General features: G+C 40.4%; 1 protein-coding gene across 1 annotated transcript in view; it reads right to left on the bottom strand.

Annotated features, from left to right (window-relative positions):
- Positions 1-276: 276 nt before the first annotated feature.
- LOC141470441 (protocadherin alpha-C2-like) overlaps positions 277-27,558 on the bottom strand; it is a 46,665-nt gene continuing 19,383 nt past the window's right edge. The window contains 1 exon segment of the mRNA XM_074156460.1: positions 277-579. Coding sequence (XP_074012561.1) covers positions 277-579 — 303 coding nt within the window.

Here is a 27,558-nt window from a genome sequence, read left to right as displayed (position 1 = left end):
CCTTTTCGGCGTAGGAGAAAGGAAACTTGTGTCTGCTTTTTAGATTCTGAAAATAAGCCAGAGTGGAGAAAAAGAGTTAACACCAGACTTAATAAAGCTTTTAAGACAAAACCTGTTAAGCAATTTAGACAGACACTGTGAATTTCCTGCTGATTTTCTCAAGTCTGTACATACAGGAAATCCATTAACAGTAGGAAGAAGTTGGGAGTTGCTACATAGGAGAAATCTGCCATTATTACAAAAACTGGCTAAGTGGCTTCTTTCAGTATAAACCCCTCACTGGTCACTGTTCTCAGTGGTGCTGTTGCCCTTTTCTTTTTTCTCCTGAGTCTTGTTTCCCTTCTTCTTTTTCTTCTTTTTCTTCGTCTCTTCCTTCTTGCCAAAGGTTATGAAGTCACTTTTGTCAATTTGGCTGTTTGGTGGCTCCTGCCGGATGGAGATGATTGCAGGAGATCCTGGGATAATGAATTTGTCTGGCAACTCACCAGGACCACCTTGTTTGGGATTGCCCGGTCCAAATTTAAAGGTCCAGCTGTTGCTGTTCACACCAGCTCCCACTGGGGGGGACACCTCTCCTGCCTCAGGTTCTGAAAAAGTCAAAACAGCAAGAAAAGCTTAAAGCATCATTAAGTACAAGTATTCAGTGAGTATCAGCTTCCTATTTGAAAGCAGTGGCTTTAGCCTGGCTCTACATTGACTCTTGGTTGCGTGGCTGCTCGTCTAGGTGTTATTAGCTGGTTCTTGTCCAGGCTGCCCATTGTTACTATGCACTGATTCATGAAACACAAGCATGCGCGTTGTATGGGTATGTTTGAGGGTGTCAAGTCTTTTATGAAATGGTTAGAAGAGTGTCCAGGGCAGAGGGAGTCAGCCTTGGCAGTACGTACGTCCACACTAGATATCTTAGCAAACCATCCTGTCATCTCTGGCCAGGATTCCTCATGGAGGGAATGAGTTGCTGCATCCCAGAGAGGAAGCTGAGAGCGAAATAGTGTGTATGTATGTGTGTACATATGTATGCAAAGATCAGCAGACATGGCCTTAGAGTGAAAACTGGAGTGAACTGAATTGCCTGGACAGAGATACCTCAGGACTCCTTCAATCAGGGTGCAGAATCTGCTCTCAGAAATATTCAGTCTTCAAGGTGAAGCTCTATTAACCTGTTCCCTTTTGCCAGGAAATAGGGTGACTCTTGTAAGGGAGATGTAAAGTTTTTCTAAACTATGAACTTATAAGCAAAATGGGAAATCTGAAAGGGCTGGTGCTAAATTTGTGGTAAACTGTCAAGAATAGTTCAGAAGTATTATGTTTCTTTTTTCTTAATGTAAGATCAGGACATAAAGGCTGAAAAACACCAGACTGGTGACTAACACTTGGTTCTCTGAATTGATATGGTAGAATGATAGATCACAATATTTTTATACAGGCAAATATAAAGTGAAGCTCTGTCGCAGCTTTAGGCTTGCAGTATTAAGCAAGTTTTAACTTTATTGCCATGATTCTGCCAAGACTGAGCTAATCAGATTGAAATCTTTATGTATGTTCTCCTGACAAGGATAATTTTCTAGCATAATGAGATGCAACACGAATCAGGTTCTTCTATCAGAGAAAGTCTTAAACCTGGCTGTTTTTTTTTTTTTTTCTTCTTAAACCTTGAAAATTCTTTGTAATTTACATAACTCCCAGTTTTGAATAGGAGCAGCATACGCATTTTAGTGTATCATTTTAAGTGTTTAAAGGATTGTGATCAAGGGAAAGCTCAATGTTTATGTTAAAGCCCTCAAACCTGATGAAAACATTCTTACCTACACTCTAAAAATACAGTATCACAAACATAGGACCTGTGACACTTGTAACAACTCCTAGCCACACACAAATCCTTGCAATACGACACTAACAATGTCAATACCACAGTCTGATTAAGTCTCAGCATCATTGTATTCTGCATCAGAGCTGTCCAGTTGAATAGGTAAAGATGTTTGGGGGAAAGAAGGGTGTGGGATCTGCATTGCTACAAAGTAAAGTTGGAAAACCAGTCAAGAGGAACTCCATATGGCTTGGAAGAGGAGGCAAGGGCACAGAAAGGAGAAGAAGAACCAGAAGTCCTAGGTCTCCTGCTGGTGAAAGAGAGCAGGAAGAGGAACCAAAGTAGAGAGGGATCTCCAACGTTTTGCCAGACCAGAAGATGCTGTTCAGTAAATCTCAGCTACTGACTTCTCTGGACCCATGTAGTAGTAATGAAGAATATTGCATTTGCTTTAGCAGCCGTTTCATGAAATGAGCAGCATCTCCTGTACTTCTTATTCTTTTATGATTCTTCATCTTCTGTTTTCTTTTTTTTCTATTTTATGAAATAAAATGTATGTCATGCATGCAGATGTAAAGTTTTCCTGGTTCAAAAGCTAAAGAACACCTTCTCTGCTTGACAATCTTTCTCCCATCTGGCCGCAAAATAAACACCACTGGAAAGCATAATTCCTTTTAAGCTTTTCCATACCTACACAGTACATCTGTGTTACAGAGCTGAAGAAATGTGTATACGTGATACATAAGAATTGTCAATGAGACCATCTGTGCAATAGGTTTGGCACATGGATTCTTTGTAAACGAGGTGATATGACTGTTTTTACAGTGTGATGTTTAATCAAGAATTAGAAGAGCCTGTACACTTCTTTTTCCCCTAAGACTGTATTTAACGATGAAGAAGAATTGACTTTGAGTTTATGTTCTTTCCAGGAACTGCTGAAATTGTTTTAGTGACCTTAACCTCTCTAGTCTCAAATATCTTATTATTAATAGTTATTATTAATGTGGAAGTTCCTCCAGTTGTATCTTATCTGCAAATTTCCTACAGTTTTAACTATCAGCTTCAGATTTTTTATGTTTTTGTTAGCAATAGCAATGTCTTAGCACGTCCTTTCATACTAAATGCATTAATATGAACCAGCTTTCATTTCTGCTTAATAAAGTATTTTGGTCAGGTACATTTCATGTCGCTTTTGTTTCTTTGAGATGATAAATTACAAAGGTGAATGTTGTGTGTCTTGGCCTTTTCCCAAATTATTAATCAATTGTCTTTCTCCAGCAATACAAAAATGTGAGCTTTCATATTGTACATAATAAATTAAGCCCTATTTGAGAAATAAATCCTTTCTCCTTCTCAACAAGACCGTGCAATATTCATTCCAAACAACATTGGCCAAGGTCCAATGCTCTTTTCCTGTTCCTGGTAGGAAAAAAAAAGCTGAAGGTCACCTCAAATAATTTTTGTACCATCCTTGCTCTGGCTGGGGAGAGCCCTGTAGTACTGAATAGCCCCAAAACTGCTTTGAAGTGAACCCAGTTACAACACTCTATGGACCCCAGTGCCACCACATCTCAGCTGAAATAACAGAGTGTGGTTGTGCCATTTTGACATGAGCATATTAGGCTGATACAATGACAGTGACTTTATATTATTCATTTTACCACACAAATACAGTAATTTGCAAGAGTAGAGTATCCTTAAGGTACAGCATCTCTTTTTCCTTGCATGAAAACTCTTGCCAGTATAACAGAGTGCACATCCACATCTGCATTACTGAAATCTAATTCAGAACAGGATACTGACCCTTTAATCTGGTTCTGCCTGGACAAATCCACTCACCAGATGAAGTCAGTAACATTTACCGCAAAGCCATTTGGCATAACGTATCCAAACAAAACAAACCCATCATATCTACCCTGGCATCAGGATTCCATCAGGCTAAAGACTAAGGGGAGTTGCTTGCATTTCTGTGTGGTTTTTTTCCCAGCCCCTGAATATGTTTGTTGTCCATATAAACTAAGCATTTTCATACTCCTTAATACTCACTAAGCCAAAGGAAACTAATTATCCTTACAGCTGTATGGAGAGCTAACATGCAAAAAGACAGAGACAGACAGAACTTAATGAGTTAATAGCCATCATTTCCTATGAGTGGGGCTTCAAAAACCTCCTCAGGAAATTTCCCTTCTGCGTGATTTACCTGATAACGTGTGTTTATCTGTATTGGCAGGCTGGAAGGTCAAGGTTCAGCTGTACTAACAAAGTTGTATGTTTAGGCATTTCAGATCAAGGATAAATGTCACTTACTACCTAGTTTCCAAAGCTTTCTTAAATATCTCTTCTGTTTCTTATCAACAGGAATTTAACAACAAAAACTTTCCACTTAAAGGCTATTTTACATTTAACAGGATTAGTTGTACATCTCTTGTATATTTTCTGGGTCTTATTGAATGCTTTAAAGTTGTTTATTAAACTTAGAGGAAAATCTAAATAAAGCAAATCCGCCAGCTACATTTATATCACAATTTAAAACATTACACTTGTCTTCTTCCTACAGCTACGTAGGTGGTTTTTGCCAGAGTTCCTAAAAAAAAGCACAGAGTCTGGCCATTTCCTGGTGTAACTCAAAGGATTACTTTGGAGACTACCCCTTTGCCTTATTCTCAAGGAATATAACAGGATTCATGTTCAATGACCAAATGATTAATTTTTAAAATGCATGCATGCAGCAGAACCCAAAATCTAGGCTGCACCTGCACCTCCTGATGCTTCTTTGCCTGTGTGTCTACATGCTAAAATGGGAGATGAACTTTTCACCCCTTTCATTTCCTCGTACTCTCACCAAAATACAAGTGTCTCAGTAGACTTTAAATGGAACCTAGAGCAAGAGAGACTTGGCAGTTGAGCACATCATATATTTAGTTGGGAGAAAAGGACTTCTGGCTTGTCTTCCAAAATACTACTTTTTCTATCCAGTGACTGTCTGTCTGAAATGCACAGGCAGATCTACATACAAAAAAAAAAAAAACCACATCCTAAAATCACCTTTCTGAAAGCTTAAAGCAGTAGGGTATGGTGTCTAGCTACTTCTTCCTTGTCCAGAAGCATTTACAGGTCATATACTGTAGTCCTCTGCCTCTCACAGGTAGGTTCTCAATAGAATCATAGAATCATAGAGTGGTTTAGGTTGGAAGGGACCTTAAAGATCATCTAGTTCCAACCCCCCTGCCAGAGGCAGAGACACCTCCCACTAGAACAGGTTGCTCAAAGCCCCATCCAGCCTGCCCTTGAACACTACCAGGGATGAGGCCTTCACGGCTTCTATGGGCAACCTGGGCCAGTGTCTCACCACCTCATAGTGAAAAATTTCTTCCTGAGATCTAATCTAAATCTCTCCTCTTCCAGTTTGAAGCCACTACCCTTCATCCTATCACTACATGTCCTTGTAAAAAGTCCCTGTCTAGCTTTCTTGTAGGTCCCCTTCTGATACTGGAATGCTGCTATAAAGTCTCCCTGGAGCCTTCTCTTCTCCTGACTGAACAACCCCAACTCTGTCAGCCTATCTTCATATGAGAGGTGCTCCAGCCCCCTGATAATCTTTGTGGCCCTCCTCTGGACCCACTCCAACAGGTCCATGTCTCCTTCCTGTGCTGAGGATTCCAAAGCTGGACACAGTAGTCCAGGTGAGGTCTCACCAGAGGGACAGAGGTGCAGGGGATAAAGGGGCAGAATCAGCTCCTTTGCCCTGCTGGCCATGCTTCTTTTGATGCAGCCCAGGGTACAGTTGGCCTTCTGGGCTGCAAGGGCACATGCCTGGCTCATGTTGAGCTTCATATCAACCAACAAAAAGCCACTTGTTCAACAAGTCCTAATTGCTCTGAAAGTACCAGATTTCCTATACATTGTCAGATAGAAAGTATTATGTGGATGTCATAGTCTTCAAGATCCCAGAAAGGGAGCAGGTTGCATGTAACCTGTGTCACATTGATGTGTCTTCTTGTTCTCATGCTCCAGGCAGTCCTGACCTCAGCACACAAGTTTTTCAGAGGTACCTAACTCTCCCTGTGTTCTGTGCAGGGTGTCCAGGCACTGCTACAAGGAACAGGGTCCCTAAAAATTAATTTCTAGTATCTGTAGGCACCTAATTATTTTTTTTAAATGTCACCCATGGAGTAAGGTATCCCTTTCCTAAATTCAGCCACCAAAGAAGTAGGCATACGATTTAAACTGTCTAATTTAGTTTTTGCTACAGTCTATAAAAAGAGACATGCACTCTTAGAAGACAGTTCAGCCCATCTAGCTTAAATGCCTGGTTTTAGATGCACTGAATTTTCTTTGTTCGTCTCCCCTCTCTGATGGAGCTGTATTGCCTTTGCTTCTTTAACTACAGATAAAGCATGGGCAGCCAACTTAAACTAGCTAACTTTTAGTTAGCTAAAACTAACTAAAAGTTAGGGTGGTTAGTGTGAAAGAAGCTGAATTTCACCCTCAGGACCAAGCTAAGCAGCATCATGGCTTGGGGGATGTTGTATTAATGACCATGCCAGAGTATTTAAAAAATAAAAAAAAGTTTGAAACTAATCTCTTTAACAGTGACAGCCACAAAATCCTGTGCAACTATTTGCAAGATAAGACCACTTTCTCAGCCCTAATCCCTTCATGGGATTTTCATCTAGGCAGGCATCAGCATCTTCTGTTCAGAAATACCTGAGAAAGCTCAGCCATATTGCTTAGGTTGCACCAATTCCACCCCTTAAAAGGGTACATTTTAATTGGGACAGAAATAACACCAGTACAGTTTAGGTCTTGAGTGATACTCCGCTGCAAAACTCCAAACTATAGGTCTGTCACTGAGATCTACAGTGCTGTCTTTTCAGGTGCGGCATTTGCAAATTCACTCCTCTGAAGGGTTGGCTTTCATCAGCTTGTAAAACCATCCGAGCTGATATGCAAGTGGAACAAAGTCGAAATGCTGAGTGATGGGTACAAACAGTCTGAAATTGAGACGTCTTCTAAATTTTGGGCAAAATGCCTGCTTACAGAACATGTCATCACTCTGCCCATACATCAATATCCCATCAGGTCTGGGCAAAGACTGCAGTTTCTATCTCACTGATATTTTTCTCTCTTTTTTGGGGGGAAACGTTTTTTTCCTGTCCCTGTATAGCCCCACAGCTCCAATCTGGTGTTTACTAGGAACAGGTGGTGCTCACTTCCCATAATGCGAGCTGGCCGTATATTCTGTCATGTACATCATCTCCACCTCCTCTGCCTCTCCTGCTTTCTTAAAGAACCTTTGTCGGAAGAAGGCTAACTCGTGTTAGAACAGATGTGCCTATGCACAAGGGGGAGAAGGGGAAAGCATTTCTGTGCAGCTCTGTCTCCCTGCAGAGACATTTTTGACTGTGTGACATGCTCAGCCAAGGCAGCAGCTTGATTTCAGTCTGTTCCACCCCTCCCTGCTCACCACTTTGTCCCTGTCTTTAAAATTTTGGTGGCTCACGGACTTGGGAGATCATTTAGATAAAAGCCTTTAATCAAACCATCTATTATTATTAAGTTTAAAGGAAATCTTTTTCAATCTTTTTTTTCTAGACACCAGAACATGCCAACTAAAGCCACTGAGAGACTAGGAATGCCCTATCATTAATCACAGACCCTTCTGTCCATAGGTCAAAGTAGCAAAACTCATTAATTAAATGAATTTATTTAAAACTGAGATCAGGCAATAAGCAGGAAGCAAATTGCAAAGAAAGCTAGTCATTAACCTGATTTCTCTCTTTCCTGCCTCCCCCACTGATGCTGTACCGACTGCAGCTCCTGCCTCTGGCAGGCTTAATGAATATTCACTGTTATAAAGAGTCTGACATTCTGCACTGATTCTGAAACAGCACATCAAATGCAAACAGCGTGCACTGAAAAACCCTCTCTGTCATTTGGAGGATGTCTGTGGACATTCTGGCTTCACTGATCATCCCTAAGCCTTTTTGGGATTAAAATGCCCATTTAATCTTTTTTTTTTTTTTTTTTTTTTTTTTTAAAAGGCAGGAAAAAAAAAGCCTCAAACCCAAGCCACAGCCAACAATAAAGCAAGCAAATAAAAATCCATCATCAGCATGATAAAGTGGCAGATACTGAACTGAAAGACAGAAATGATTCAGCCAGAATAAAGTTGAACCATTTTAACTATCAGTTTGCCAAACAATCCCAACCTTCGCTAAGGACTATATCAATTTGGAGTCTTAAAGAAAAAAAAAAAAGAAATAAATAATTCTCCTTCTCTGCCCTTCCATTTGTTTGACCTGTTCTGCACTAATAATTCAGAGAGAGGAGGGATGAACAAAATGAAAACTTCTCCCCAACCAAGGAGCCTGTAGCTTTAAACCATTGCTTGGATTTAAAGTCAGTAACATTAAACGGGGTAACTATAGCACATATGTTGTGGGAGATCCATAAGCCCCCACTACTTCAACATCCAGATACAAAGCAGGGCACGGGCACAGAGGTCACTTCCAGCTCAGTCTCAGGTTACTGTCCTAGCTAACACTGAAATCTAATTTAGATAGAGATTATCTATCTCATTATAAGAAAACAATCTTACATGGCTGTGTATTAAAGCAGTTGTCTCAGCTACCAAATAGCTCTGCTGGCATATTCTGAGATATGTGAAAGCAAAAATTTATTTGCTTGGTAGCACAGCCTGCTGTGGCCAGAGCACCACAAATGGCTTCTTGCAGCTGCTGAAGAAGCAAGCAGAGCCCAGTGTCTGCAGACACCAAGCTCCTCTCACTTCCTTTTCACTAAAAGAGATGTTTCCTCCCACAAAACCATCAACCTTCTCAGGTAACATCCTTCTAGTGCTGTACTTGAGCCCAGTCCTGCTCCCACCAGTAGAATTTGTCTTGGAAAGAACCTGTTAGTGCTTGCTCAGCACAAGCTTTAACCTTTTCATCACTAAACTGAGGATTAATCTGCATCACCAAGACAGCATGCACACACATCCAGGATGCTCCATATCATCTTTCCAGCTCTAATTGGATCCTGGACTCTGGAGGATGCAGCATATGAACGTTTGTGTCGCAAGCAGAGGTTGTTAGGGAGAGTTTACTCCTGCAATATAGCAAGATGGATTTTTATTTGGCCATTTCACCATACCTACAGGCACACAGTGATCATTTTTAAGAGTTCATAATTGAAAACAGGAAAAAAAAAACCAAAAACCACCACAAAAAAACCCAAAAACAAACAAAAAAACCCAAATTATTTTTGTCTTATAAATGCATTGCAAATATAGTGTGGGCAGCTAGCCATTCTGCCCTTGTTTTAAAGCAAACAAACAGTAAGGTAAAGGGCAGTGAATAGAGCATGAAAACGAGTCGATGTTGGGGGGACTGCTGTGCCCCTCAGTACCTGGACAGTGAGAGGAGAGAGGTGGCATGGGAAGCTGCTGGGGACAACGCTTCCCCTGGGGACCTGCAGTGGGTTGGCCTCACCACCACACACCCCCCATCACACCAAAGAAAAGGTTTTTCTTTGCCTTCATGTCAAACCAGGTGCCTCCTTAAATGCCCTAAATTTGAACCGACCAGAGCAGTAAGCAGCTACCCAGGCCTCTGCCCAGGGCTGTTTTTAGGATTGCTAGGTGACACATCCCAAAAAGCTGGACTTTAAGAACTGGGATGTCTGATTTGTGGCTCAAATCTCCCTCTGGATGTGACCAGGAGGGAGGTAGCATTGTAACTGCTTTCAGCTGACAGGTGCTGTGTGTGGGTGCTGCCTCTATTATATGAAGACATGAAATATTGCAAAGAGAGCACAAGTCATTGCAGAAGACAAAGCTCTGAATGGTGGGAGGACGGGAACAGATCCATGCACCGTTTACTCTGTATTATGGAAAGCCAATTCTGGTTACTGTGTTGTGTCAAATTTAAATAAAAAATAATTTAATTCTTCTATACAAGTGTTTTTATGTGAAAGACAACAGGCTCACAGGAAATCATAAATCCTGCTGTGAAGGTGAAAAGGACGAAGCATTTCTTGGCTGCTGCTGCAGCCTGTAACAGTATTCTGCAGCCAGCCAGCCCCCACTCCCCTGGCTCTCTGCTAGATGAGCTATTTAACTGAGGCCAAGAACACAGACTATCTCTCTGGTCGCCTCCTGCCACTGGAGGCCACTCTGCTTCTATGGAGTGATCACAGCATCAGCAACTTGGACTCCTTCTGCCTCAGCCCCTATCTCAATGGCTGGCTGTGACTGATCCCCCAAAGGAAAATTTCATGCTAGGGCTTTCACGTTACCTGAATGAAAGAAAAAAGGTGGGATTGGATGTTTTCCTAGTGTTGGATCTCCGGAACAGAACTAGGTTTTTATTTGTGTTCACCTTGGAGGGTGAACATTCCTGAGAGAATACAGTTGAATTCAGTCCCTTCTGAACAAAACAAACAAAAAAAACCCCCAAAAATTCAGTCCCTTCCCTCAACAAAACTCTTTACCAAGTACCAGACTCTACAGCTGTGCAATCCTTCTGCAGGTGAATTTACCTTAGCACAGCCCATATTACTGCTGGTGCCTAAAGAGGAAAGAGCCCAGCATGACTGCCAAAGCCCAGTGCTGTGAGGCAGAAGAGAATCCCCACTTTTAAACTGAGCACAATTAATAGAAAGACAGTAACTATGGAAACTTCAAGCATTAATTTTATTCTTTCGAAGCAGAATCTAATTTTAACCAACTAATTGGATGCTTGAAGTGATAGTGAAAGAAAAAGGGACACATTTATTTCACTGCTTTTAGAGGCATCTATTTTAAACATGAATGAATGTGTGAGCTTCACCACTTAGAAAGGATAGCATAGTAATGGATCACAGACACCTAAGCAATGGTCTTAAAAGATAACCTTTTTTTTTCTGTCTTCATCATCTATGTTCAGCTTACAGGCTTCAACCATTCCTCTTGTACAAGGGTCCCACCCCAGCAGCCCAAACTATTGCAATGTTCAGGCCAGACGACTACAGTGTGACACTTTCTGCTTGGATCTTCCTTTCAAAAAACACCCAGTATGTTTTCCATTTCAGAGAGTGGAAAATGTGGTGCCTTGTCTCTTAGAGGATGAAAGTGGCTCTGTGCTCTAAGCCTCTGAGTGGGAACCTGTTCCCTGGCTCCAGTCACTGAAAGGCATAATTTTAGTGGAATTTTATGGATGAAAGCTTAAACTGGCCTTTTCTCTGTCTTGACCATAAAGGGGAAGAAATGGTACTATTACTGTTTAGTTTAGTTTGGTTTTGTTATCCTCAAGGGATTTCTTCATTTCAAAAGTAAACTATACTATTTTATATACAGGTATATAAAATTAATTTAGACCTATAAAATCCTTTAGCTGACCTACTCTGACTAGTTTATCACTCAATCTCTGCAAACTTCTCCTCCTCCAAAAGCCAATTAACTAAATACTAACTAATGTCTACTTTGATTCTCACTGATATGGCTGTTAGGCAACAACTTGCCCTAAAAGAGGTGTGTTACTTTGATACCTTCCACAGGAAGGGGCTGTAAAACTGAAGACATCACAGACTTCAAAACAGACTCTAGCAGTCGCAACCCTCTTTCCCTTCCACAATATGGATGTCACATTAGCAGCGTCCTGTCATCTCCTGTTAGGATCACGTCCCCTTATTATTCCTTTTCACTGATATGGGATGAATGGAGCTAATAATATTTCACATTAGCTGAAAAGGAATCTTAATTAAATGTGATGAGTAACTGCTAATACAAAATGATAAGCCCCCTGGATAAGCATGCTACACTATTTCTCTATTTTTTAGAATCCTTTAAACATTCCCTGGGAAGAAAATGGAGGTGTCCTTGCAAAGAGTCCCCACATCCATTCTCCCACTGCAGAAATAGCTTTGCTCTTTCAAGTGGTTGCAAGGTCCACACTTGGAGGATGTTTTATTAATGAACTCTCATGAAAGGCATTGCTCAAACAGTCATAGTAACATTTATATATTTATATAAATATATATATTTACATAATATGCCTGCTATTTCACTTCTTTGAAGGAAATATTAAAAATGGAAGAAATAGCCTAAAATGAACAGGAAGATCAAATCTGGGATATGAATTATTACACATAAAGTGTAACAGATGTGAAATGGAAGTCTGAGAGCAAAGTAAGGAAAATTAACTTCATTTCTACATTACTGCTTAATGAAGGCTAACTTAGAAAAAAAAATCCTATCCTGATTAAATTTTAGGAAATTCACATTTCTTATAGATATGATTCTGTTAAATGAAAAGTGAGGGAGAAAAACAAGGACAGACTGTATCTGGATTGATAGCATAGCTATTTTCCTTCCAGGAAATGTGTCATATGCCCAGGTAACTAGGACAAGCTGTCAAAGAATAGAGACACTGAAAAGATCTTTGTGGTAAAAAGGCTAAAAGGTGATGTTATTGCTTCTTGAATATTTCAAAAGGAATTTTAAATTACCATCTGGTGGCACCTACATGTAGAATATTAAAGAAATATTTTAACTCTGAATTAAACTTCAAACTTTTGTTTTCCCATTTTAATTTTGTGTATATTCATACATATTAATTGGTTCATTTGTTTTGAATTTCTGTGATTGTTGAGGAGGTGACTGGCTTAATTATTACGTATATGCTCTACGTGTAAGTGTACTTAGAATGATGGAGAGAGCAACTCCTGACAGCAATAGGGACCATCTTGAAGTGCCAGCCTCATGTATGCCAATCTGTAATATGGGCACATCTCCGAACTGCAGCAGATGGGGGGCTGTGCACAGCACTTCCTTAGCAGAAAGGAAACCGGTGACAGAGATGCATGCTTTAATACATTCTTTCCATGCATTGTGGCCTGCTAATACCCACAGTAGTCCTGGCACTGAGGTGGACATACATAATGAAAAGATGATGTTTCTTTCAGAAACTCAAGGCCAAATCAGGTGCTTACACCTCAGGAACACTTTAAAAAATTGATTTGGGTGGGAAAAGTGAGATGAGATCTCATTTGCAATTCCATCAAAGCCATATGCAACCAGAGCCTCCTGAACTAGTCCTTGTGCTTCCCAGGATGGGCCAAGCCCTCTCCCACCTCAAAGAACAATTTCCCCACTCACACCAACAGCAGGTCAGGTTATGGAGGAAAGGGCTTGTTACATTATCAACTCTGTGTCTGAAATAGTACCTTAATGGGTATTATGTCCCAGTCCATTTTAATTCATGGAGACCACTCAAGTTCACTCAAGTTCACAGGGTCCTGATGTGCAGTGCAGCTCCCATATGTCAGATTATATGATAAAAAAAGCATATTCCTGCTATACCAGGGACTGTTGTTCTCCCACCCAGGGATCCCCAGTGCCAGACAAACCAACTCACCCACCAGCTCTCAGCTGACTGCATTTGGTGTGTGAGTTGGCAACAGCAGTGATTCTTCATTACGAAGGTGTGAGGCCAGTGTGTGTCAGCAGGGGAGCACAAAGCTGAAAGAGCTTCTCACACACCCCTTCATAAAGAGGGACTTTGTCAGTTATTTCAATATATTCCCTCACTGGAAAGGGGGAAAAAAAGGCAACGTCTGCAGCAAAAAAAAAGGCAATCTTCTGTCCGCAGCAACTTCCCAGTTGCCTGGAAAGCAGCAAGAGCAGCCATTCATTAATCTTGATATGCCTTGTCCCACTAAGCACTAGGTGTAAATGGCTGCAATCCTTACATTGCTTCATATTCTCCCTAAGATCCATGACTGCAGCACTGAATCTCACTTAAACGTATTCCCTTTACACCAGACTTGAAGAAGAAATTGCTTGGGGTAGCCAGCAGAAACATAGTTTTTGACAACAAAGAGAAAAAGGCTCTATTTATATCTCTTCCTGCTGACACATGGAATTGCATACACTTCATTCAAGCATACACGCAGCTGCTCAGTGGCTGGAATTTCTGCAGTAGCTCAGAGACTGGAGGAAGTGCAGTCAAAGCACACATACTGTGTACTGAGGAGAAAAGACAGCAAAAGGATGCTTTAAAATGCTGTGCTTGATCTATTTCATTCTACTCACCAGAGAGGAACACAACTCTGAATTTTATATTAAAAAACGTGTGTGCATATTTACTGAAACTAGCACTAATATTTAAGAACTCTTCCCATAAAAACAGTATAATCATGCACGCAGATCTTCGACAAGCAGCTATTGACAATTTTTGCATTAGCAATTATCCAATTTGCATCTCTGAACAGGCAAACAGATTTGTTTCTCTGTGGATGAACAAATCTGCCATTTGCTTAGAGCTGACGTGTCAGTCTTTAGGAGGGGACAATACATGGAGAGAGGACAAATATTTAGGATCAATAGCAAATACAGACATGAGCCATATAGCCTTGCCTGTAATATCTGAGAGAAACAAATAGCAGAAATGAATTATCATGGCTTTACTCTTGGTTGTGGTTTTTTTTTTTTTTGGAAGGGGCAAGAGCTTTCCCTTTGGCACATAAATATTTTTTAGAGATACAAACACAATTTAAAAAGAAAAAAAAAGGTGAGAGGGGAAGTGAACAATAAGCCAACAAAACAACTTTTTATAAATACTGGAAATAATCTGTTAATTGCTCAAATGCTCTGTTCAGGGCCTCAGTCTTTCATCAAAGTACATCATACGGTGCCAGGGGAGATGACTTTCCCCTTACTGAAGAAGCTGAGATAAACTCATTGATCCAAGACCACACTAGGACTCAAAGTCACCTGATTGGACACCTATTTTTGCGATGGCACCCAAACAGAGTTTTCTTAAGGCAAAACCACCTATTTTTTCTCCTCTGCAAATAACTTAGGAATCAGTTCATACTCCTCCCAAATATCCTTCGCGCTCCTGCCTGCAGCTTTGATTTAGTGCTTGTCTGCAGAAGCTAAAGTGAATCACCCATTTCCTGCCTCCTAATCCTCAACTATCACAAGCTTCTCTGCAAGTTTTCTGCAGCTCCTCCAAGTAATTCTTCTTTGGTCTCGGTAGAAAAGCTGCATTAAGAAGGTAAAATGCTGAGCAGGTGGCACTGCCATAGTCTAACACAGAATGGAATCAAGCTTGTTCCCTTGTGGCTGTTGCATTTTAATCACAATTAAATAATGAAAGAGCATAAACTGCAGCCTGAATTTTCTCATGTAGCCCTTTCTACCCATGTGGGATTTTTGTGTCTCTAGTCTTTGCACTGTGGGATCCTGTCATGCCCATTCATCCTGCCAGTTCTCAGAATATTTGTCACTTTACTTAAGTATCAGTAATTTTGTGATTTTGTGAAAATCTCAGGTTTCACAGGGGTGGGGAGGTGGGAGAGGAGTTACTTTTGGCTGCTAATGCACCAGAAAGCAAATAAAAGGAACTAATTCTTTGAGTTTGAGTTTGTTTTGTTTTGTTTTGTTTTTTATTTTAATCCTAATTTTTAAAACAATCTCTAGTTGAGGCTTAAGTTTTGAGTGTTCAGGATTGGCAGCATAGGACTGACCCAATGCAATTTCACAGTCTGTTTATCCATCCTATTCTCTACACCACCATGCATTTAATAACAGGTGCTCTTCCTTACCCAGGCATCTGTAACAAACAGAACATGCCATGCATGTGTTACTGCTGCAGAGAAAGCAACTGCCTTCATAAATTTAATTTCAGTCAATGAAGAGCTCGGATCTGAGAATCACAGAACTGAGTAATCAATAATCATGGTCTGCAAGAGAGAAAAATATCCTCTGATGGCTTCCTTCAAAGTTGTGCACTGTTTTCTGGATTCTTTTTCAGCATTCCAGTGTTATGCTTTTTCCCTAAAGGCTGCATGGACCAACACTGTTATCCTGCATAACTGTATTTGGCATTTGACCTGAATATGTTTCTCCCGATTAGGCAGTGACATTCTCATCTGGAAACTCTGTTTGTACATTCAAACTGTTGTCTCAGCATAAAGGTGTACCCAAGTTATTCTGAAACCCCAGCTGAATGTTTGTCAGGATGTATTGCTCATATCTCAAAAACTTTTGCGATTACTATGATTTGGAAGCTTCCAGATTCTAGAACCTGCCGCAACTTTTACCTCCCAGCCTATGTGTTATGAAGTGATCGGTCTCTGTCAAGTGGTGGGTGGGACAAATCTCCACACCACAAATAACACTTACAACATCCTTTTCCCTAACTGCCAACATCAGGACAGAAATAAAAGCATGATTAACACATAAGTAAGAAATATCCAGTGGCTGCTGCCCCTGATTCTTACAGGTCAAAGATGAAACACCAGCAGGCCTGCAAACGAGGTAGGAATTTCTGCCCAGCAGAGGGCAGAGGATCTGCAGTAAACAGGAGACCTCACTGTCAGGTGCCCTGCTTTCACAAATACTAAATTCATCTCAGCAACCAAATATTCCCCTTACCTTAATCCATGCTATATATTCTTTATATTTATCATAGAACTTCAGTCTCAGACCACATGTTTTGTATGAAAAAGACCTGAAAAGGCTGCCCCTTTTCAGAGTGAATAAAGGCCATTCAAAACGCAAACAATCCTTCCTTGTCTCCTCAGTTCCTCTGTAAAAGTAGAAGGAATTTGTACATAGCCCAGAAGGCCACAAACTCAGCATCTGGCAGAGCAGAAAGCAAGCTCTGCTCTACAGGAATCTCTATTCACCAGTTTCAAGGGTAACATTCTCAGCATCTGAGCTGAACTTAACCATTAACCCAACATATGAAGTGAGCAGTTGTGCATCCAAAAGTCAGGATATCTAAAAATTCACGATTCATCAGCAATGCTGTATGTTCAACATTGGCTTGACTCGCATGTCAAAACTGTTGTAGAAAACTGTATTTATATGTTCACAAAAGTTAATACCATGGAATTATTAGAGCTCCACTTTTTACCAGTAATTACTCTGAAGTGCACAATTGCCAGTTCTCTCATGTTATACATGCTACATGATGGCTGCTAGACTTTTTGAAGGCTCAAATGCTGCTCCAGCACTATATAATTTTAGAATTTAACAAAATCAAATCTATAATCCCTACAGATTTCAAAAAAGCCTGGGTGGGAAAAAGAAGAAAGGAAAAATAATCATAACTCTGGTGATGTAAAAAAACCCAACAAACAAGGAGTTTAATTTTTAAAAATAAGATGCTTCCTGGATGTTTGACTACTAAGCTTTAAATGTACCAGTGGTAATAATTAGCTCTCAAGTAACTTCTCAAGTATAATGTTCTGCACAGCTCAGAGGAAAGGCTATTGCTGTGAAGCCCAAACGGTAGAGCAAATATTTAATTACTATCTTCTCCACTTCCCAGTCTATACCTCAAAAGTAGATGTATGACCAGTCCAATGCAATCTTGTCCATTTTTTGCCAGAATATGCAGAATTTTGAAGGAACTCTGAATTACGTTTTTTTAACTCTTTCAAGAATCTGGTCTTGTTGCATTATTGCAGTCAACAATCTGAAAGGCTTCCTGGATACTGATAGGAAAGTACAGAACTTAGAAAGGCAGTTGGTGACACTATAAACTGCTTACTCCCTTCCTGTCCTTTGGTCTGGGCTTGTCCATTCAGGCTCTCAGTCTCCTGTGGACTACTGGAGTTTTCAGAAGTTAGCATTATTCAGATTTCTTCTGCCTTACTCATCTTCAGCTTGTCTGCCTGGCCAAATTTTCCTGTCCTGGGGCAGGTTTCATCTCACTTAGATATACTGCAAAGCTGAGTCTGCAGTGAAAGGGAGATAGTTGGCTACATCCTTCCTACACTCAGTAGAAAGAGGTGATTCTAGTGTGTGATTTGGAGATTTTTCTCCAGGCTTGCTTTCTTTTCCGCTAAAATGGTAATTTAGTGCCATTTCTCTAAATGGGTACCATTCAGAAGTCTTGGAGTTTCTCCTATGGTCTGCATATACCAATAGTAAAAAAACTTTCAAGCCCTAATGCCCTTAAGCATTTACTGCCAGAAACGCCTACCAAAAGCAAAGACAAATGCAGTCAGCTGGTCTGGTAAATCTGTCTGGCAGAAGGCAGTCACCACAGTCAGGGAAGACTGCCTTGAACAGATCAGTTTGTCCTCAGATGGTGGAAACATTTTTCAATGAGCTGGCAATGCTGATTCTCACGTTGCCTGTGAGGTTTTAAATAAATATTTGGCTGTGGATCTGCTTTTCTAATTTTAGTGGATATAACAATTTCTTTTCTTCACAGACCCTGTTCTTTCTACAGTAGTATTACTACATCTGATGGCCATCTGCATTTCAGTAGTTTCATGAACTCCACAGTGGATTCTGTTTTCACTTCAGCATGCTCTTAGAAACATACCCTTCGAGTGCATAGGAAGGGCAAGAAGAACCCTTGATGAGTTCTGCCTCCTCTTTTGTGAATGTGCTCATGCAGCACTGAACCACGTGCAAGGTTTACTCTCCCTGCTATGATGAATTCCAAGCAGTAGTGTCTCGGGCTTACCGGGTTTCTTCTCAACAGCCTGCAATTGCCCACTGGCCATTAAATAGTTCTGTTAATACAACACAAGCATTCGGTCACATTGTCCAATCCAATATTGCTGCTTATCAGTATTGCTGATTATATTGCAGCTGGCAGCACCATCCATCTGAAATGGAATTGGTCATCGATCAAGTAGACTGGCTGCACACACAGCAGCTGAATGCCCAGCAGCTCTTTCTGACTAGCGTATCTACTGAGAATGTCTGCGTCTGCTGAAGTCATACCATAGGTCTTATCTTCACTGTAAGTTTCCACATCGCCAGGTGGATTCTTGTACCTAGTTTTTCTTAGGCTGGGTAGCTACAGCACCCAGACTTTGAGTAAATGTGTTCCCATACACAGTGTCACGGCTTGTCCTTCCCAGCTCCAGGGCAAATGTTATAGTCTTAACTAAGAACACAGAAGTCATGGCTCTGTGTATTCTGGCCTCCGTCTGCAACACAGATGTCAGCATTTCCAGTAGTCACGATAAACTACTCGAATAATAGTGAAAAAGGAACTTGGTGAACATAATTCAGCTGATCTGGTTTAGCTACATGCCCTAGGAAGTGACAAACTAAATGTAACATATCATTTCTCTCAAACAGAATTTACCTGAGTTCACAAGTTTGTGTGACCAACTGGGATGGTATTGCTTGCATCACATGCAACCAAAGTTAGGAAAAAAACAGATGGTTGGTTTTTGGTTTAATTCTTAGTTTCTTACTTGTTGGCCTGGTACCCTTGTGTTGTGCTCACAGCAGTCAAATGTCAATTTCTCTCCTACATGTGAGCATTTCTCTGATGTTGTATCTCAGGTTTTCTCTGATTTTTTTTTGAGTGGTCACAAAGCCATATTCACTGACTGTTGCGATGCTTACCCAAACCTGAGGTTCTGCATAAGCAAACTGGGGAGTACAAATGGGGGAAATGTTCAGTATTTTTGCAAATCCACTGCAATATGGAGGAGCCATGCATGCTGAGCACAGCCTAAGTTGTTGTTACAGCATAGCTGTAACCCATCTGTATCTCATCTCTAATTTTGGAAATGATGTCTCCAGGGCTGGAGTTCTACGTTCTTCATGCAGATATCTATTCAAAATTCTACTTCAAAAATAATATATTTCAGAAGAATTAATTCTGTTGGGATTACTTTGCTTCTCAAACCCCTTATCAAATCCTTTATTATTCTTGGACATATGATCTCTTTCACTGTTTGTGTTCTTCTTATGCAGAAAATGAAAGTCCTTATCTTCCTTTTCTCTTCATTATCTGTTACTATCAACTCCACAACAAGATTAGTTCTTGTTTCCTCTTTCTGCCACCATGTTTTCACAAGGTTGATTCTCTACAAGCACAACAGTTCTTTGTTCTGAAGATGCAGTTCAACATATTTAGTCTGTAGTATTCCTACCCCTTTTTGTACCAGTATTAGTTCTCAGCAGCAGCTAATTGAGTTGAAAATTAAGCCTACACAAGACTTTTCAGGGAAATCACCTCCTTGAACCAACTAACTCTATAGTCAGAGGAGAAACAGCTGATTTGAGAGAGGACTGGGATGTATGGCAGGAACTAAAAGAAAAAGCAAACCAAAAATCCCAGACTTTGTTATAAACTGATACGGAGTTACACATCCATTTAGTCCACAGAGCCTCCCTCAAATCCAGGCAAGCTCTTCCCTGCCACAAGTCCCACTGTCTTCCCTGCCAGCTGCCTCCATATTTTTTGGAATACAAGCAGGGTAAGAGCAGGGAAGGATACCATTGTCCTGAGTTGAAAACTGACTCTTTTTAAAATTAAAATTACTTGCAGTAATCTTGCAAAACAGGCAGGACTACAGATATCAGCTTTCTAGTGCTTCCTCCAAACTCTGCTGTATGCAGCCTCTCTCCATCCTCCACAATCTTGCTAAACCATCACCAAAAAAAAAACCAAACCCAAACCAAAAGAGGAATAGCAGCAAAAGCTATCATGCTCATGATATTGCTGAGCTTTGTAGGGATTTTTATTTTGGTTTCCTAGCAACTCTGCAGGCCATCTTGGCGGTGATTTTGTACTGAGCACTGGTTAACATAGGGCTGTTGCAGCTCTTCTTAAAGAGGTACTTTAGTCTCTTTAACTGTTTCTTTCTCTCCTTTAATGCAAATGTGGAGTGAACTCTTAAGGCTGCCTGGAAGACTAGTATGAAGCAGGAAGAAACACCTACATTTTACTTTTACCTGCATTCCATCCTCTGATGAACTTTTACTCCACATGAAAGAACTTTGGTTCTTTCCAAAGGTGAAGCATTCTTAAACTAGTAGTTAATTAATTCATATTAATCAAGGGAAATTAACAAATGGAAAGGAGAATGTGCAAATTAGAGTGAAGTTGTTATCAAAGATCTCCAGCCAAGGCTGACCTCACATCATAGCTATGAAGGACCCAGATGCACTTTCTACAATGTCTGTTACAAATACTTGCCAGCTGGGAATGGGAAAAAGCAAAATACCAGGCAAGAATAAGGAGGTTAATTGTAAACCTTGATGAGGATTAGCCTTTTAAATTTGTATTTGACATATAATTTGAAGATTCATAAAAATGCATCAAGAAATAATTTTAGCATCAGTATTGACAGCTGGGAATATATTTTCCACTGAGAACAGCTACAAAGCTGGCGGAAATGCTCCAAGCATCCCGTCATGCTGTCTCGCCAACACGCCTCAGAAAAGATCAGAAGCTGACCTGCATGGATTTAGTCTGCATGACCCACTGGCCTCCCTGCCAGGGCTGCCAATTAGTTTCAGTTGTGATAATGTTTTCTCCAACTTGGTAAATTACCTGTGGGGAACTGGATTAGGATCACCAAATTATTTTGCCTGTTGACCCAGAAGTAAGTAGTTCTCTTTCCCATTAACAGGTCTTCTAGATAGGTGTAGCTGCAGATGAAAGTCTGTACGCTGAGATGGATATACTGACTTACAGCGTGGAACAACAGAAATGTGCTTTGTTCTGTCTCCATACTTCACTGCTGAAGAGAGTTTTACTATATAACAACACCTGCACTCTTCAGATGGTTAAAGACAGGGATCCAGAGTGGACCATAGCGTGTGTGGTCCTCGTGAAACTCTGTAACCTTTCCTGCCCCCCGGGAAATAAGCTCAATTAAAAGCAAAAGGTGATGATCATCATGGTGCTTTATTTATCCCAGCTGCAGAGAAGTCTGGGAATAACTGAGGCAGATAATCTGACACTAATGTTATTCATTTATTTTAATTCTTCTGTTTCCAGCTACAAATGTGGGAGACTCTGCTACCTACTTAGCATAAATTTGCAGCAAGATAATAATCTACTGAGAACAGGTAATTTTTGCCATGAAGAAGTGACATTATATGTGATATAACCAGAGAGAACAAATTCCTTGGAAACCTAACAAGTAGCGTGGTGCTAGCACACTCCTCCTGCTGATAGTCTATGCATGCCGTAGTTGTAGGTTACTTCTTTGGGACAGCTTATCCTCTACATGTGACTGAATATATTTGACTCCAGCCATTTGGAAAGGACACTTCTTACCATTACAGTCTGTCTGCTTAGAGTGTCTGAGATGACAACAGGAGCAGTTTGAGATGGTATGGTGAACACTGAAGACAAAGTATTCAGTTACTGTAGTTATTAATTCTGACCACTTAAACAGCACTATAGGCACGCAAGCTGATTTACCACTAAAACGACAGCCTCTTGCTCCTGGGAGTATCCAGGATCATGGCAAAGTAATACAGCACGAGAAAGTGAAAAACTGAGAGCAGGAGGGAGAGGAATGTAATTTGCAACTGCAAATCCTGAGCTGTGTTTGATGTGTAACATTCCTTGATAATGAAACATCCAGTTTGGATTTTCTGTTTTAAACACGTTGTAAGGTCTGCAGGCAGTGTTTGAAGGAATCCTGTGGGAAGAATTGTTAACTGTGCATTTTTCAGTATTGTGATAATATTTTAAACACAGGTTTTGCCATCTTCCATTCACTGTCTTTGTTATAAACCCCTCTAATTTTATTCTAAATCCTACAATATTCTGTTCTTCCTTAAAGCTGAGCTGCCATATTCAAGTAATTATGTGCAACAAAAATATCACAGAATTGAATCAAAGAAGGCTCAGAACTTTCCTGGTTGTTTTTTAGCTCAGTCTATGGTTTCTTGATTTCCAAGTGCCTCCCAACGTATTAAAAATCTGAATGTGATTAACTTCTGCTGGAATTACTTGAAGACCAGAGCTTGCCTCTTGAAAATAACTAGGTATTTTTTTCTCAAGGTTTGAATAACCTGGCCAGAATAAGCAATCCATAGGACCAGGCACAAGGCCAAGGAGGTGTGATTACAGGATAAAAAGGTATAACCTAAGGCAAAATCCCTCTGCCAGCTCTAGTAACCACAGGGACAAATGCAGAGAGGGAAGGGCAGATGACCTCTTTTGCCATTAATTGTCTAAGTGAGCCTAAGGAGATTAGCTGCACAATTAGGTATTTAATGAGTGCCACTCCCAGTCCGGGCAGCAGCCTGACTTGCGTGCGCTTCAGTATTATATGTCTGAGATCTGAACTTTACATGGAGACTGAACTCCCTTTGCAGTCCCTCAAATCCCACCCCACCCTATGCAACAGCATAGCACACACCCTCCAAGAGAGCCTGTGAATCCATCAGCATAGGATTTGCTTGCCAGTGGCCAGATTTCAGTAGCCAGCCCGGCCAAACCACGGCAGTCAACAAATCTTATTTCCTTTTTCAACAGCTCCTTTTCTTAAAAGTCAAAAAACAAATCATGGGACGTGGGCACAAGACAGAACTGGGCCACTAACAAATGGAAATGAAACACTTGCTTGGTTCCTAGTAACAAACTCAATCAAAATATAAGCAATTTATTTTCATCATGTTCAAAACACTGCCAGTGAATTCTGTTCCAGCTCCAGCCTCCTTGACAGCATTTGCTGTGGTTTAACTGCTGCTGTTTTAACTGGTTTAACTGTGCATTTAACTGCTGCTGTTAAATGTTTTGCTCTGGTTGCCTCTTGGAATCTGATCCCAGCACTGCATGGGCTATGCACAAGGTTCCGCAGGCTCCGAGTCTCCCCTGCATCTCTGGACCTGTCTGATCTACCAGTGCAAGTAGCAGCAGCACACTATTTTTCTCAGCCTAAAAAACATAGAAACAATTTCCACAGGACCACAAAGGGTTTGCGGGTTTTGTTTTCTTCCTAATCAACCCAGTTATTTCGCTAGCTGTGTGTGCATGCTAAGAGGGGATGCTTTTAGGGATGGGTGACTGTAATTATACAAGACAAGAGCAGAGAAGCTGCACTCAGATTCATTCCTTCCACAGCCAGAGCCTTGATTTTCTGAGAATTAAATCCCCATAATGAAGGGATTGCCTTTGCGTGCTGCTATTACTGTTTTACATCTCTCATTACACCCTCTGAGTGCACACAAGTAATGACTGAAGGAGTTCAGAGCTTAGCTCTCAAAGTAAATTCAGCATCTCCAGGTCACTGTTACATAAATAGTCAGAATGTTTGCTGGAAAAATATGCACAGCATTGCAGTATTGCTTTCTCTGCTTTGTGCAGCCCAATTCTATCCTGGTGGTCCCACCAAAGCAAGGATACAGCAAAGAGATCAGGGAAGTGCAAAAGAAAGAAACAATGTCCACGAGGAATGTGAAGCAGCCCCTGCCTCTTTAAAAGCAGGGCTTGTGAGCTGCTAAAGGTCTGCCATGGGAGTGAAACATGAAGGCTGAAACAATAATCACATGGTGTTCAGGAAGCCCTGACCTAAGGGGCTGTCTATGGCTCAGCAGGCTGGAGAGGAGCTGGGAAGGACACCCCAAAACAGGCTCATAGCTCTGTTATCCTCTGCTCACCCCTGCTGCAGTGAGAAAATTTTGGGTCAGGCAGATGCTGATCCAGTCTTCAGCATTGCCATAGAGCACTCTGTGATAGGAATAATTTTAATTTTTCTGGACCTTGCTTTTTCTCCTTTTAAAACCAGAATAATGATCATTCCCTTTCCCTTGTGTTCCCAGACTTTGTCTGCCCCGCTCATGTAAGTGGTAAGTTCCTTAAGGCAAGACTTGTCTTCTGCTACTTGTGTCAGCTTTGTGTAGCGCCATGTGACCTGAGAGGCACTGCCACACTACAACATTAATAACAGATGCTGAAGCAATGCCCGGTTATAAAAATAAACACAAGAAAAATACATTCATGACCCTTGTGTACAGCAAAGTGCTGCACACAGGCAGACATCCATTAGGGGAAGTGTGCCTTCCCTCAACCTCTTTTCTCCTTCCATCACTTGCAATACAAAAACATTCCACATCAAAATTTCTTAGAATTGCTTAGAACCTTCCTTATTTTATGCACCTATTTTCTATCAGATAGTGAATTGTATATTGCAAGAGATAACAGGGTTGAAATTTCTCTGGGATCATTAACATAATAGGTTGTTTTAACATTTACTTGAGTATCTTTTCTTTTAAGAAAATCTAAAGAGAATAAAATTAAGCCCACAGCAGTAGAGAAAGAAAAAAAAAAAAAAAAAGGAAGAAAGAAAGAAAGAAGAAAGAAAGAAAGAAAGAAAGAAAGAAAGAAAGAAAGAAAGAAAGAAAGAAAGAAAAAAAAAAACACACAAAAGGGAGGCACAACAGGGAGAAAATAAAGCAGCTGTAATCTCATGTGGAAATATGAGATCAAAATCTTTGAAATCAAAAATTTGATTACCATCAATTCCCCGAAGTACTGACCAGATAAACACTTGTTTAGCTTATAAGTTCTGACAAGATCATAACACAAGGTAGTACAGCTGTGAGTGATTTTTTCTGTTTATTTATTGAAACCTCTGAGAAAGTAATAGAGATGGGAATCAAAATCCATGTCTTCTGTGTAGCTACAGAATATTACCAGTAGGCATGGAAGGCAAACTCACTGGTATTGTTACCAGGATCGCAAAGAAGCACATGCCTAGAGCAATGGACAAGTGAAAAAGCTGCTTAGATTTCAAAATTGGACTTTATTTTATCTACAAAATATTTTCCTAGCAGATGCCTAGGAACCAATCACATTATGTGGTAAATCTATTTTTTTGTTAGAAGTGTTGTTCCCCCCCTACCGTTTTGCCCAGTTACAACATCATTTGGGGTATGACTAATATCTTGCTAGTAGGTTAATCAGGGTAGGAAACCTGACAAACTACCTGGAGGTTTTGGTGTTTGATTCAAAAGAGTTAAAAAACTATTTGCCATTACAGACATAACAAAGTTAACCATAATCAAAATCAGGTCCTTTTCAAGAGATGCTACTTTGTTCTTAAAAGGAAGAGTAGAGTGAGCAATAGCTGTCAAATAAGAAACACTTTTTAGGAGCAACTGTAACTTCCATTTTGAGGAAGCAAAGAGGTTATTACAGGAAAAGATTAATTAAGTAGATGACAAGTTATTGACATTAAACTTTCTCCTAGTACCTAAAGACACCCATTATGGCCAGCTAAACCACTTGTGTAAAATCTCTTACTATCTCTTACTTTATGTCCTTGAAATTACAAAGTCTTGAGCTTCAGCAGCTTTTGTCCACAGTTTAAGAACACTCGCTTCATATTACTCAGTCACAGAAAACCATTAGCCTTTTGCTCCCGTTACCCTTATTTTATGCCAGGTTTTAGAAATTTTGCAGGTTCCCTGTGTTATTAGTATCTCATCTGGAGCTATCAGTCTTACATGAACCTTCAAGAAACCTGCCTTGGAACAACCACCCCATGTGGAGATCAGAAGTTGGACATGGTCATCTCCACTTTGGCAAATTCAACATCTGGCTCCAGTCAGGGACAAATGTGGCCCTAATATAAATGGAAAGGCTGCACATGCACAGGGACTTGACTGAATGACAAGATGCACACATTCTGCATTGCCTGGGGCTAATGAGAAAGGTTAATTCCTCTCGCACATCTTTGCAGCAGGTGGAATCGTGAATTCTCCACAGTATCTGAAGACATAAACTCTTTGAAGACCATTCTCTTTCATAGTCAAAATGAGAGCAAAGTCTTAGACAAATATATCAAGATAAACAGACCATAGAACTTTGAAGTTTCCAGCATTAGCCTTTGTCAAATTCTGATGAGTCCATTTTTTTTCTTACACTGAGTCTTCAAGGACTAAGGTATCACACACTATTAAATATCTCATCCATGTCATCTAATTTACTTCCTACACTCCACTGAAAAATAATGGACCCCATAATAAAAATCACAAATGCTATTTCAGGTCAGTCATGGATTTTCTGGATCTAAGAGGAAAATAACAAAATAACAGAAAGTAAATTTAACAGTCGCCAAATCATGACTGTAGTTTCTGTATAATATAATCTTCTTCCCCTCCTTTCTTTGCCCACTCAGACGAACAGAAATTTAAACAAACCTATTAATTTACCTAGTCCTGGCTGCAAATACTGAAAACCTAAACTGCTGGTTCAACTACAGTTTGTATGTGGTGAAGCAGATGAGTTCCTGGTCAGAAGAGTCATCAGCTTCTAAAAAATAATAATCAATATGCCAAGCTGCCTCTGTCATAAAAATATTTAATTTTTTGACATGTTCTTTTGAAAAATCTTTCTGATTTCAAAATGCTTTTTTTCAGCCCAAGTAGCATCTGAAATTCTCATTCCCCTCCAGCTTCCATCAGGCTGTCAGAAATGAGAAGCATTTGTAACGGAAAATTCTTAGCTCAGTGTGCAATATTGAAAAGGTGATGTGTGGCCAAGCCAGTGATCTACATTTTAGCATTCCTGCAATAACAACACAGAAGGGAGACACAGTGGACAGATGAGCAGGAAGAGACCAGAGTCATTAGATGAAAGGAATAAACAAGTTTTGAAGGGAAAAAGGGAACAGAGAGGCACATACTTGGCAGACCAGAGGGGTAACAGGAAAGAGGTGAAAATGGAAGAAACAGAAGTGGAAAGCCAGGAGCAGGAAGCATACAGGGAGCATCCTGGGAATAAAGTGTACTGGGAGAAGGGGCAAAACTGAGGACTGTGCATCACATTGAAGGTCTCAGCAACTAGGTGAAACTAACTCAAGAATTTGACGACCAAGGTCAAAACATGAGATAAAAGAAAGGGATTTAGCCTTACATGTTCCTTGGAGATTATTTCTATTTTAGTATAGCATCACTGCACTGCATCTACATGAGAAAGCTGGCATGATTTCCTTCTCTGGACTTCACTGAGCTGGTAGAGATACTGCAG

This window comes from Numenius arquata, chromosome 11 (genome assembly GCF_964106895.1).
Source record: "Numenius arquata chromosome 11, bNumArq3.hap1.1, whole genome shotgun sequence".
NCBI classification, from domain to species: Eukaryota; Metazoa; Chordata; class Aves; order Charadriiformes; family Scolopacidae; genus Numenius; species Numenius arquata.
The sequence above is the reverse complement of the archived record's forward strand: the minus strand, read 5'-3'. Positions and strand labels throughout refer to the sequence as shown.